The sequence below is a fragment of the Mustelus asterias genome, chromosome 24 (genome assembly GCF_964213995.1).
Source record: "Mustelus asterias chromosome 24, sMusAst1.hap1.1, whole genome shotgun sequence".
Lineage (NCBI taxonomy): Eukaryota > Metazoa > Chordata > Chondrichthyes > Carcharhiniformes > Triakidae > Mustelus > Mustelus asterias.
Window position 1 is genome coordinate 25,856,410 of NC_135824.1, and position 13,825 is coordinate 25,870,234.

General features: G+C 42.5%; 1 protein-coding gene across 16 annotated transcripts in view; it reads left to right on the plus strand.

Moving 5' to 3' along the window:
- Positions 1-13,825, plus strand: part of LOC144511288 (myocyte-specific enhancer factor 2A-like) — a 229,088-nt gene that overhangs the window by 184,463 nt on the left and 30,800 nt on the right. For all 16 annotated transcript variants that reach the window (XM_078241493.1, XM_078241489.1, XM_078241502.1 and 13 more), the window contains one exon: positions 4,198-4,251. In XM_078241493.1, coding sequence (XP_078097619.1) covers positions 4,198-4,251 — 54 coding nt within the window. The remainder of the gene's footprint in view (positions 1-4,197; positions 4,252-13,825) is intronic.

Sequence of the window (13,825 nt, forward strand, 5' to 3'; positions counted from 1 at the left end):
TTAGAAACACTCGAAACGAGAAAGATACGATGCAAAGGTACAGTTTTTTTTAAGATTAGAATGATCCCATAACAGGACTAACTTGATGGAATAGAAATAAGATTTTAAACAACCATAAATATGCCCAAATAGTTAGCATTTTCCTGAAAGCCAATGGATATTTTCTCGGTTTGGGAGCCTTACCCATTGACAGTGCATATCGGATGATTGGGCACAAATGCCACACATGAACTTCTACTCAAACCTGTTCAGAAAACTGTCATGATGTGGAGATGCCGGCGTTGGACTGGGGTAAACACAGTAAGAAGTTTAGCAACACCAGGTTAAAGTCCAACAGGTTTATTTGGTAGTAAAAGCCACACAAGCCTTCGGAGCTGCAAGCCCCTTCTTCAGGTGAGTGACCTGAAGAAGGGGCTTGCAGCTCCGAAAGCTTGTGTGGCTTTTGCTACCAAATAAACCTGCTGGACTTTAACCTGGTGTTGTTAAACTTCTTACAGAAAACTGTAGACAGTATACCCCTGATGGGTCTTCCCAGTTGGCAAGGCTACATGCTGGAAAACTATCCCTTGAAGTCAGATTCCTGAAAGGACTAGAATTGCTTTACAAAGTTTAGCAACAACAACATTTCTTTATATATAGTGTCTCTAACATCGGACATCCCAAAGTGCTGCACAAGAGCAGGATAAAGCAAAATATTACACTAAACCACGTAAGGAGATGTTAGGTGACCAAAAGCTTGGTCAAAGAAGTAGATTTTAAGAATTGAGTGAGGAAAGTGAGATGGAGCCGGTACAGCTTGGGGCCTAGGAAACTGAGGGTGTGGCAACTAAGTAATGGATCCTCCCTGCTACCTTCAAAGGTTTGTCCAGAGAACTAGGATTGTGCTATTCATTACTTAATCTGCCATCTTGTTTTTAAACTGCTAGAGTTTTAAATTAAGACAATCAATGAATTCTGATGAGGTACAGGCAAAACCTTTGTTGAAGAAGAATCAGCATATATCTTGAGAAATTAGAGAAACCAAAAACTCAATGGCCTGGATTTTCACCAAGTCTCAAGAGCCATTTAAAAATGGTGGCAGGTCCCAATTCTGGAATTTTTGACTTCATTCCTGGTGTCCTACTTGACAATGTTCATAGTCAGGCTAGGTTTTAAAGAGTTGGCTCCTTGGTTTCTTAGAGAAGTCATGCACCTTAGTCTGCATGAGGGAACCTTTTTAAAAAGTCCTCCTCACATCCACCATGCCAAACTCACACTTTCCAACCATTTGCAGTGGCCCTTTGTGCCCCCATGCCAAGCTATGGTACTTCTATGACAAACTCTATAGTGTATACTGTATATGTAAAAAAAAAAGATTTTTTAAAAAAGTAATTCATTCATAGCTTTCTCTCATGTTGATATATAGTTTTTACTACAAGCTAATAAAAATGTCGATCAATCCCTTTAAAGTATCAATAACAAAATACCACTTAGAACCATAGAATCCCTACAGTGCAGAAGGAGGTTCACCTGGCCTATCGACTCTGCGCCAACAATAATCCCAGCCAGGTCCCATCCTCGTAACCCCACACATTGACCCTCCTAATCTCCCTAACATTAAAGGGCAATTTAGAACAGCCAATCAACCTAACCCGCACATCTTTGGACTGTGAGAGGAAACCAGAGCACCCGGAAGAAACCCACGCAGACACAGGGAGAATATGCAAACTCCACACAGGCAGCCACCCAAGGCTAGAATTGAACCCAGTTCGCTGGTGCTGTGAGACAGCAGTGCTAACCACCATGCCGCTTAATTTGTATAAACAAAGATTGTGAAATTGACAGCAGAGATCAGAGAGCCAAGCTGTAAATCTGGCAATATTTCCTCTGGGGAGCAGATATTCTACTACTGTTATGGTTGTCTGAGCTCTCAGCCAAGCATAGAGATACCTGGGAACCCAGACATCTATTAAGTTTGTCAGTTGCAGACTGCAGGGGCTTTTGTGTTTTTGTTTTTAACTGGGGAAAACGTCCTAAGGCCTGGCGGGCCTTTTAAACTACCCTCCTTGGCACCCACCAACAGCCCCTGTGGCTGCCTCCGAATGTCTTCCTGGGTTGGCTGGCCTAATCCCAGCTCGCACCTGCCCTCCAACAATGAAATTCCCACCTTTTGCAGAGATGTTCTTCCCCCCCCCGCCCCCCCCCCCCCTCCCCCGCCCCCACCACAAGGCAGATGGACCCAGCTGGGAATTTTCCCGACGCCTGCTACCACCTTTGAGGATGAAAATCCAGCCAACGTCAGTAAATTTAAAAGCTGGTATTCAGAGCTGAATATGTGGAACAGATTTTTGAAAGTGCAATCTGAGTTTACGAAAACAGTTTGAGGTGAAGTCACACCATGCAATAGCAGCACACACATTGTGCATCAAATTTCCCAGCCTTGCGTTTTAACAAAGATATTAATCATTACTTTGAACTGGTTGCTGCCCATGTTAAGATATTTTAATGAAGAATTTGCAATGAATGAATACATGATATTACATTATTTCAGTCCCAATTGTATTTGTTCAAAATGCCTGTTGCTGTTTGCCCTTAAGTGTCAGCTGAGCTTAGTTGGCAGCTTTATCATCTGAGCCAGAGGGTTGCAGATTCAAGTCCCACTGTAGTCTAGAATGCAGTACTAAGGGACTTGCTGCATCACCAAATATACTAAGATAGATATCCATTTGCAAACTGTATTATGCTGACTTAACTTGAGTCACTGGAATAGGCAGCAACTGAGGCCTCAACAACACATTCTTCGATTACATCAAGAAGGATCCTGCGCAGGGTGTGCCAGTCATGCGCTATCTCTCTGCACCCAGGGAACTGATCTAGGTCAGCATAGTACCACTACGTACGGTCCTTAATCACAATCAAAAGGTCATTCATTTGGCGTTTGTTGGACCTTGTGCTCAGATCAGCTGCCACATTTATCATCTTAACAATGACAGGGGAGATGGCGAAATAGTGGTTATATCACTGGACCACTAATCCAGAGGCTGAGGCTCGTGCTGTCTGGGGACTTTGGTTCAAATCACACCACGGCAGCTGGTAGAATTTACATTCAAAAATATAAAGCTAGTATCAGTAATGACAACTGCTATCGATTTATCCCAAAAAACTCATCTGGTTCACTTTAGGGAAGGAAATCTGCCGTTCCTACCTGGTCCGGCCTACATATGACTCTAGACCCACAACAATGTGGCCCTTAATTGTTTTCTGAAATGGCCTAGCAAGCCATTCAGTTCAAGGCTAATTAGGGATGAACAACCAATGCTGGCTTTGCCAGCGATGCTCACATTCCAAGGAAGATATAAAAATGACTGTACTTCAAAAGCACTATTGGACATCGTGAGGATGTGATAAGATTCTAAATAAATGCAACTTGAGTTGCTTTCTAAGGAAAGATATGACCTTTTTAAATTACAACTCCAGATGTTTATTACAGGCTTGTAATAAAGTTTAAAATTGATGAATTTCACAAACTCTTCAAATTTTTTACAACATACGTTACATAATACAGTTTTAAAGATAAAAGATTACATGTAGAACATGCAGATTGAATAGATAATTTTGTATTTTGTGGTTTTAGTTTCCTTTCCCAAGTGTAAACAATTTATGGTGGTTACATCCAAAAGGCTGAGGGAGCAAAGCATGGACACATCTCGCAGTCCTCTATTGTACATGCATCCTGATGTATAGCTGTAATCTGTTAGTGAATATTCTGTTTGACTAGTTTCTTATACGTATCCTTCAATATGTGTCATTATCTTTGAAGATTCTGTTAAGTAAAAAGGTAAAGTCGCCATAGTCCCAGATGACCATAGGCTGCTCTCCCCTTTTGAGAGCGAGAGCTGACTGGTTGTGATTGAACCCGAGGTCATCACTCCTCAGGCAAGGGGCAATGTTGAGAAGGCAAGGCCTTCATGAATAACCTTGGCCCGTATAGGAATTGAACCTGTGCCTGTTAAACTGCCGCATATTTAATATACATATTTAAAAAGCCTTATTTTAATTGTATTTTCAGTGAAAAATTCATGTTTTTTTTAGCAAAGGTGATTTATTTTTCTATCTATCCGTAAAGTACATTTTGAGCCAGTTTTTTTGCTAATACATTGAGAAGGTGTTTCTGATGCCTTAGATTTAAAGCTGGACCTGTCCTCTGTTTTATTTCAGGTGGAATGATGGGTGACCTTACGATGCCAAATGGTGCAGGCACCAGCCCTGTGGGTAAGCACAAAATCTGACGTAGACTCAATACTTTCAGGCTTTGTTTAACCTGCTTTAGCTAGAAACAAGGAATTAATGCTATTGCACTCTGGGGTCCATATCAACATTGTACGATAGTGTTACATGAGTTATAGCGGATTGGTAGCCCATTCTATTTTTTTTTATATTTCCACTGAATTCAACTGGAGGATGTTTAAAGAGAGCTGTTGTGCAAAATTGACATGGAATCTTGCTAATTCTTTCAACTCCACTTTACCGACTGGTGACAGCCAACCTTCTTTTCGGGGACTTGTCAACAAGAAACTTTCCTTTTAAAAAAATTTATGCAATTGCAATGCCATCTTAGTCAGGTAATCTTCAGTCTACTTCCTGGTAAACTTGTCACATTCAGACCAGTTTCCTTGGCATTTTCTTTCTTCTGTTCTCTACAATAATGCTGACTCTTTTTCATGTACGTCAGGACAAATCTGTTCATTTTCATTTGTCATTTATTTTAGTTCACTGGTAATAAAAAGACAGTCTCCCGGAGAATATCCATGTAATCTGTTTCATTTTTGTCCAAACTTTTAATGGAATTACACATTTGCCTTGACGCCAGTGCCAAGTTCTGCATTGGTGGAGCCATCTAACAGTTTAATATGTACAACCATCTGATAAACAGATAAATACAGCTGTCTAACAGATGGATAAATAACTGAACTTTTGAAATACTATTACTGTGGAATCCTGCTCTGTTGCTTGGTTGTATGTGTGTAGGTTGTTGAAAATAATATTCCGTTATTGGTTAAACTCCTTGTTCGCTAAGCTGTGTATTTTTTTTGTAAACATCATTTTTAAAAATGTGAATTTAGGAATGAATATAGTTCATTCTTCCATCCAATCTCTGCAAAGTTTAAGGAATATCTCTTCAGGTGATAGTCTGCAAAATCATCAGGCGTGCTGAAACAGAATAATTAGCATCTGGATTATAACCCGTGAAATTTGTAGGAATTCCACATGTGGAACATTTTCTGTACCATTGCTTTCACCAGTGCTTGCTTCTGTAAAGAGAAGTTCCACTTCGTATTATGACGCAGGGTAGGTCCACTTCTGTATGACGGAGATTATTTATTTAATATATATATGCAGTGACCTGATTTGAAAAGAAGAGGTTTGCACTTAAAGTCTCCTGGAAAACATAAAAGCAATTTGTGGTCAACTTGCACAAATAGTGTGCAATATCTGATTTGGAACATCACCCCACTGACGTGTCACAGACAATATAGAACATAAGCCATTTACAACTAAAATATTCACAAATTAACACCACATATTTCATAAGAAAATAGAATACAAGGGAAATCTCATGTTGCCAGCCACCACAGCTCTGGGCATGCCCAATACTAAGTATTGTAACATGGCCACCTCAACACATCTGTTGTTGAAAACCTCATTCATATAATTGTCACCTTCAAACCTCGCTATTTCAATGTTCTCCTGGTTAGCCTCCCAACCTCCAGCCTTTATAAGCGTCAGCTTATCAATGCTGTGCTGCCCTTCCTGCACCATATCACCCAGGCATGACCCCTTACTCTGGATCCAACTGGAGGTCTTGTGCACAGTGGGTAGCATCCCTACCTCTGGACCAGAAACTCTGGGTTGAAGCCCAATACTAGGACCTGTTGGCCACAGAAGGAGCATTCATAACACGGTTCAATGGGCTGATAATCAGCTCAGGAATTCTTCCACCACTTCCTCACTATTCCCCAAAAGGAAAGAAAGTGTGTATGTGTAATGATGAGCTTAAAAGAAAATCCCTGATATATTTCCTAACGGCTCAAATTTTACGTCTTTGAGTGTTTTATAGATTTGTTGCCTCATAGCCATGGGAATGGATTTGTACACAGGCTTGAAAATGAAGGTAGTTCCACTTGGGGGATTAAATGTCAGTCAAGGAGATAGCTGCCTGCTGTCAAGGCTTCCATGAAATTCCTGCCTCTAAGAGTTGCTGGCCAATCAGGGGGCAGGAAGCTCTCAATCCCAGTAAATGCATTGGGAGCAGTGGCCACTCCTTGGTACGGCCACAGGTGGAGCAAGTCCTGGAGTGGGGGCAGGTTGGTGGGGCATGCTGGGGCCAGTAGCCAGAGTAAGGTGGGGCCATTTTAGAGGGCATGGGTTTTTTTTTTCCCAGCTGTGGTGGCCCCATCATTGGTGGGGGGAGGGGGGTTGCTCCCTGTAGGCCACCGGATGCCTTGTCAGGAGTGCACCTCTCTCTACCCTCACCTACCAACCCTGGAGCCCACAGGGAAGCCACCAGCTATTATTATGTGGCCTCCCAGCAGGAGTGGCAGGATGAGGCCCTTAAATAGTCATTACTTGGTCACCCCAGGGCCTCAATTAGCTTCTGGACAGGAAATGCATTCTTGACTTCACTGCCCCAACTTTATTCAGGCGAATCAGGATTCTCTGCCTTCCTGTCCAATAGTGAGGCCATCACCACCCCCCTCCCCCACCTCCTTTACTGTTTCCGAGGATGAGTGGGTGTTGCACCATTAAATTCTGCCAATGATTCAACAGCAATTCCTGGTCTAAGATCTTGTCCTAGTATATCCAGAAGCTGTACCTTTCCCACAACCTCTTGTGTGAAATTCCCTGGCCTGGAGATTAACAGTTGGCCTACTTACAGTAATCTCTTAACTGGATTCAATATAATCTTCTACAATACCATCTCCTACTTTTTACAATACCCGGCATTAAGTACATCAGATTTACAGGTTCAATTTCCAACCTCCCTTTCCCTTCAAACCCCTGAATATGTTGACACCCAAATCTGTGCCTATCTTTTTGCAACTAGTGTTTGGATCTATGTTCACTGGTTACAATCCTCCTGTAACTAATCAACCTGGATTTCAATCTTAGATGTCATTTTGTATTTACCATTTGAGCCAAGGTCCTTGAATTTGTCCACTGCATTGGCAAGGTTGGTGCTTCCAGCCTTGGCTTTTCCATTGCCTTTTAGAGCCATAACTTTGGTCTTTGCCCCATTTATATTCAGTCCAAAAGATTCACTGGGTCTTTTGACTGAGCCTGCTATAGGCTCTCGCTCCTCCTTTATTCTGGCTATGAGTGTGGTGTTGTCTGCATATCTGAAATTCCATAGGTCATGACCGCCTATGATGCAGCCATATCTCCCTGGTAACTTACCCTGCATCGTCCTCATTATCTTCTCTCCCACAGAATTGAACAGCATGGGTTACACTGCTGTTTGACTCCCTTCTGGAACTAAAATTAATTTGTATGCCCATCACCAACTTTGAGGACTCCTGAAACATTGTTGTATATCTCTGGTACTCGCCACGCGTTCATTACCAGTATAATAGAACAAACAAACCTGATCTAAGATATAAGGAATCTTTTGATCTCTTGAGTAGTGGGCGCCATTTAAACTGTTATTTGTCCACATTGATGTGTGGACACTTGTCCAAGGAAGTCCCTGTAAAATTAAGCTGTTGATGACATCAAATGTTGATGTGGACCATCAGCCACTGAGCTATAACTGCAGTGAAGTAATCCTACCTTGCACATAAAGGCAAATCCGGCATTACCCTGCCAAAGTCCTGCATGTAGAATTTGTTCAGATGGTGAATGTGGGTGTTGCATGCTGAACTTTGGCTTTTCATGAAATGATACCCAAAACCACATTGTAAATTTGCATCATCAATTCAATTTGATTTGCCGAATAGTGAGCCATTTTTATGAACACATTAATAAATGAATCTCTATTTGTGGTGAGAAAGCAACGGCACGGTGCTACAGTGGTTAGCACTGCTGCCCCACAACACCAGGGACTTGGGTTCAATTCAGGCTTTGGGTGACTGTCTGTCTATGTGGAGTTTGCATGTTCTCCCCATTGTCTGCATGAGTTTCCTCCAGGTGCTCCGGTTTCCTTACATAGTCCAAAGATGTGCAGGTTGGGTGAATTGGCCATGCTAAATTGCCCCTTAGTGTCTCGACATTTGTAGGTTAGGCGAATTGGCCATGGTAAATTGCCTCTTTGTCTACAAAGATGTGCATGTTAAGTGGATTACATAGAACATAGAACAGTACAGCACAGAACAGGCCCTTCGGCCCACGATGTTGTGCCGAGCTTTGTCTGAAACCCAGATCAAGCTATTTCCTCCCTATCATCCCGAAGTACTCCATGTGCCTATCCAATAGCTCCTTAAATGTTCCTAAAGTTTCTGACTCCACTATCACTGCAGGCAGTCCATTCCACACCCCAACCACTCTCTACGTAAAGAACCTACCTCTGACATCCTTCCTATATCTCCCACCATGAACCCTATAGTTATGCCCCCTAGTTACCGCTCCATTCACCCGAGGAAATAGTCTTTGAACGTTCACTCTATCTATCCCCCTCATCATCTTATAAACCTCTATCGAGTCTCCTCTCAACCTCCTCCGCTCCAAAGAGAAAAGCCCAAGTTCCCTCAACCTTTCCTCATAAGACCTACCCTCCAAACCGGGCAGCATCCTGGTAAATCTCCTTTGCACTCTTTCCAGTGTCTCCACATCCTTCTTGTAGTGAGGTGACCAGAACTGCACACAATATTCCAAATGTGGTCTCACCAAGGTCCTGTACAGTTGCAGCATAACCCCACGGCTCTTAAACTCAAACCCCCTGTTAATGAACGCCAACACACTATAGGCCTTCTTCACGGCTCTATCCACTTGAGTGGCAACCTTCAGAGATCTATGGATATGAACCCCAAGATCTCTCTGTTCCTCCACATTCTTCAGAACCCTACCTTTGACCCTGTAATCCACATTTAAATTTGTCCTACCAAAATGAATCACCTCGCATTTGTCAGGGTTAAACTCCATTTGCCATTTTTCAGCCCAGCTCTGCATCCTATCTATATCTCTTTGCACCCTCCACCTCATCCACTACTCCACCTCATCCACTACTCCACCAATCTTGGTGTCATCAGCAAATTTACTGATCCACCCTTCAGCCCCCTCTTCCAAGTCATTTATAAAAATTACAAATAGCAGAGGACCAAGCACTGATCCCTGTGGCACTCCGCTGGTAACCGGTTTCCAGTCTGAAAATTTTCCATCCACCACCACCCACTGTCTTCTGTTAGATAGCCAGTTACCTATCCAATCGGCCAAACTTCCCTCTATCCCACACATCCTTACTTTCTTCATAAGCCGACCATGGGGGACTTTATCAAACGCCTTACTAAAATCCATGTATATGACATCAACTGCACTACCTTCATCTACACACTTAGTTACCTCCTCAAAAAATTCTATCAAATTTGTGAGGCAAGACTTGCCCTTCACAAATCCATGCTGACTATCCCGGATTAAGCTGCATCTTTCTAAATGGTCGTAAATCCTATCCCTAAGGACCTTTTCCATCAAGTTACCGACCACCGAAGTAAGACTAACCGGCCTATAATTACCAGGGTCATTTCTATTCCCTTTCTTAAACAGAGGAACCACATTCGCCACTCTCCAGTCCTCTGGCACCATCCCCGTGGACAGTGAGGACCCAAGATCAATGCCAAAGACTCTGCAATCTCATCCCTTGCCTCCCAAAGAATCCTCGGATATATTTCCTAGGATTAGCCATGCTAAGTTGTTCCTTCAGTGTTCAAAGATATGTAGGTTAGGTGGATTATTATGGTTATAGGGATAGGGCGAGGGACTGGGGCTGGGTAAGATGCTATTTCGGAGAGTTGAGCAAACTCGATGGGCCAAATGACAGCGTCCTGCATTCTGGGATTCTATATAGAAATCATTGGAGACAAGCTCTCGGTTTATGGGGAGCTTATGGGGAACTGTGGACACGATCTTGTCACCCATTCACGCCATGCTCTTATGAAGTAAGGTTGGTGAATTTGGTGGCCAGCCAAATCTCCGTTCACTGCAGCAGGATGGGAAAATCCCACTGGTGTGAACGGTGATAAGACCAGTGTATTTTTGTGTTTTAAGTTTTTACAACTGATTTTTACACTTGGCATTCTTAGCTGTCTGTGCCAAGGATTCATTTTTTGAAAAACGTATTAATTTGCAGATGGCCTGAGAGTTTGATGTGTGCAATTGATTGGACCTAAGTTGTTTTGGAAAACTGCTGTTGATTTCAAAATAGCATTTGGTTGTTGCTGCTGTGCTGTACCAGAAAAGCCTACTTGTCTGATGAAAGTATCTGGTATCTAAGAGGTGCGACATGACAATACTATTGCTTGATCCATGACATCTGAAATAAACCTGGGGCAAAGGAAGTCTGTGTCACTGTGATCTTGCACAACAAGCATTATTGCAGGTGGGTTCAAGGCCCTCTGGATGTGTTGGAGACCTAATACCCAGCAATCATCTAATTATTAAACGTGCCCTAATGAATGGTTGTTCTTCACAGAAAGTTAGCCAAGGACACTATCTATCTTTGGAGGAGGATTTAATGTCTTCATATGGCATTATGTGTTCATTTAAAAAAAAAGTTGTATTGTAAGGAACAGATCCTGAAGGTTGATGCTTTTATAGGTGTATGACAGATGGCGAATGTTCTATAATTAGACTATCTGCAAAGTGACATTTAGCAGATCAGCAAAGTTTTGAGAATGGCACTTGGAACCGAACAAGTGATCGCTTAATGTGATTATTCAGTAAAATCTGAGCAATTCTAGCTCTATTCCATAGTGCTAACCTTTGCGGGTTCTGCAAATCGCATTGAGTGAAATGAGTTAGGTCTTGCAAATCTAAATTAATAAGCCACATACATGTATCCCAAGCCAATAATAAATGTGATTTTAAAAATGAGCTTGTATCAAACTTGCGTAATGTGAATTGACGATACTTGTGAAATGTGTTCTTGGCTAGCAAATGCTCTTGGGAACAGGATCTGAGTGTGTTGAAACGAGGCAGGTGTACAGCAATTCCTGTTTACACTTGTACCCAATTTCCAGCACAACTGATCTAAGAATTTGTAAGCCAGTCAAAATTCTATAGCCTACATCAAAGCAGGGCGTAAAGTTTAGAATGCATCTCAGCAGCTGTAGAACAAATGACACATCCCTGTAATAAAATGGAAGTGGTGCAACTGAAAGTTCATTCCAATATCACACCAGCTCTTCATTTCCTTTTATTCTAAAGATTGAATCTTTGTAGCTCTGATAATGCTGGAATTAAATTTACAGTATAAAGAGGACTAAAGGTGGCACGGTGGCACAGTGGTTAGCACTGCTGCCTCACAGCGCCAGGAATCTGGGTTCAATTCCAGCCTTGGGTGACTGTCTGTGTGGAGTTTGCACATTCTCCCCGTGTCTGCGTGGGTTTCCTCCGGGTGCTCCGGTTTCCTCCCAGAGTTCAAAAATGTGCAGGTTAGGTGGATTGACCATGCTAAATTGACCCTTAATGTCCGAGGGATTAGTAGGGTAAATATGTGGGATTACAGGAATAGGGCCTTGGTGGGATTGTTGTTGGTGCAGGTTCGATGGGCCAAGTGGACTCCTTCTGCACTGTAGGGATTCTATGGAATTTATTCCAGGGAATAAAATCATCCCTTATTCAGTTTTTCATTTTATAGCTAATTGTTCATGTTGCCCTACTATTAAAAGATAACATTGCTACAGGAGAAACATGCCAATATAATGTATCATAGGGTATTTTCCTAAAACACTCAACAGAACTTGCTTCACTCAAATGACGGTTTCAACTTTGTGTCAGATAATACCAAGCCTTGTATTGATTGCAAAGCCAGTAACATGTAAGCTGAGCAGAACTTCTGATCATCCAGCAAGCATTTGGACTATGTCATACCAATGAGCTCCTGGTACACAATAACCTGCCAGCTAAGTGTGCCTGTTATATGCCATGTGAAGTGGAACAGCAGGTGCAGATTAAGGACGAATCCTGGAACTGAGACCCCAGTGAGGCCCTGATGGATCATCAGCTGTTGTTTTTACCTTTTGAGCGAAGGGGGAGGCAGCCTTTGAAAGAACTCAGTATGTCAGCAGAGACGTCAGTTTCACATTCTTGGCATGCTTGTTGTTTGTTGCCAGTGTTGTTGGGAAATAGAGCCTACCCCCCCTTCCCTCCCACCACCCCACTCAAGGGAAGTTGAATGATATTTAGATATCCTCATACTCTGATTCATAATTTCTGTATTGTAAAATCACCCAAAAGATATGCAGGTTGGGTTGATTAGCCATGGTAAATTGCCCCTTAGTGTCGGGGGATTAGCAGGGTAAATATGTGGGGTTACGGGGATATGGCCTGGGTACAATTGTTGTTGGTGCAGACTCGATGGGCCGAATGGCCTCCTTCTGCAGTGTAGGGATTCTATGACCCTGTTAAAGTGCAAACATGGTTAAAATGCTATTTTATACATCAAATAATGCACACAAACCCAAAAATTCATTGACACTGGTCAATTTTACAGGCATAGATGCCGAGGCAGCCAAATTGGTGGGTGACATGAGCATATATATTCCAAACTGCAAGTCCGCTCCCAGTCAAAGGGCTTTACGCCCTTTGCACATGGCATTAGGAGGCCTTAGACAAAATTAGGCTGCTCTGAACGTATGCTTGCAGCATGCAAGATAACCAAGCCTCCTGGTGAAGAGGCCACCATCAAAATGGCAGCACTGGCTCGCGCCAATCGCAAGCCCCCATCTGCAAAGCCAGGGCTAGCTTTGGTTTTGTGAAACTTTGGAGCTGCCTTTTGGTCAACACATTTGCCTCATCAGCTCCCCTGTAGTATGCTGATGAGGATTTATAGCTCTATTTTCTACAAAACCTGTGGCTGCTTCTGGCTGCTAACTTCCTACCTGTGTTTCAGGTGCAAAAAATGAGTGGAAACATCCTATTGAAATTCTAACATTTATTTATTGTCACAAATAGTAATTTTTTTTTGTAATACTTGAGTTACTCTTTTTAGCTGCAACTTGAATGCAGCAGGCTCTGAGTAAAGTTCGTAAACAAGTGAATCTTGTTTCAACACGACCAGAATGACTCCAATTTTATATCAGTGGAGATGTTGACATTCAAGTAAGCAAATTAGATTCTACTGCATTTAAATTTTCAAGCAGCAAATATTTTCCATCATGTTACTACCTTCAAAGAGTGGGACTGTTGTATCACAGCACAGATTCCCGTTCCAGCCAGTCATAATAGCATCTGTAAAAATATGGTTCAAGATGAAGGGTAGGGTTTTACGGCCCCACTCGTCCCAAAACCGTGAAATCCCGCCCGAGGTCAACGGATCTTCCCATTGTCTGCCTGTCGCCTGCTCCGATTTCTCCCTGGCGGGTGGAGGGGTAAAATTCCGACTGAAATATCGAGAGAGAAGGCAGTGAGCAAGAAGGAAATGTTTGGTGTTATTTTAAGAGAATACATATTACTAGATCGATTTAACCAGCTTGCTTTCATTGTGAGGTTGAAGTTGTATATTTTGAGAATCTTTGCAGTGACTGTCGGAGTTCCCAACCGCCACCCTGGGACATGTACGACCTGTAGTTTGGCAAAATTAATCAATTCTTTATCTATTCTTTCTGGAGATGAGTATGTGACTGACAGGACCAGCATT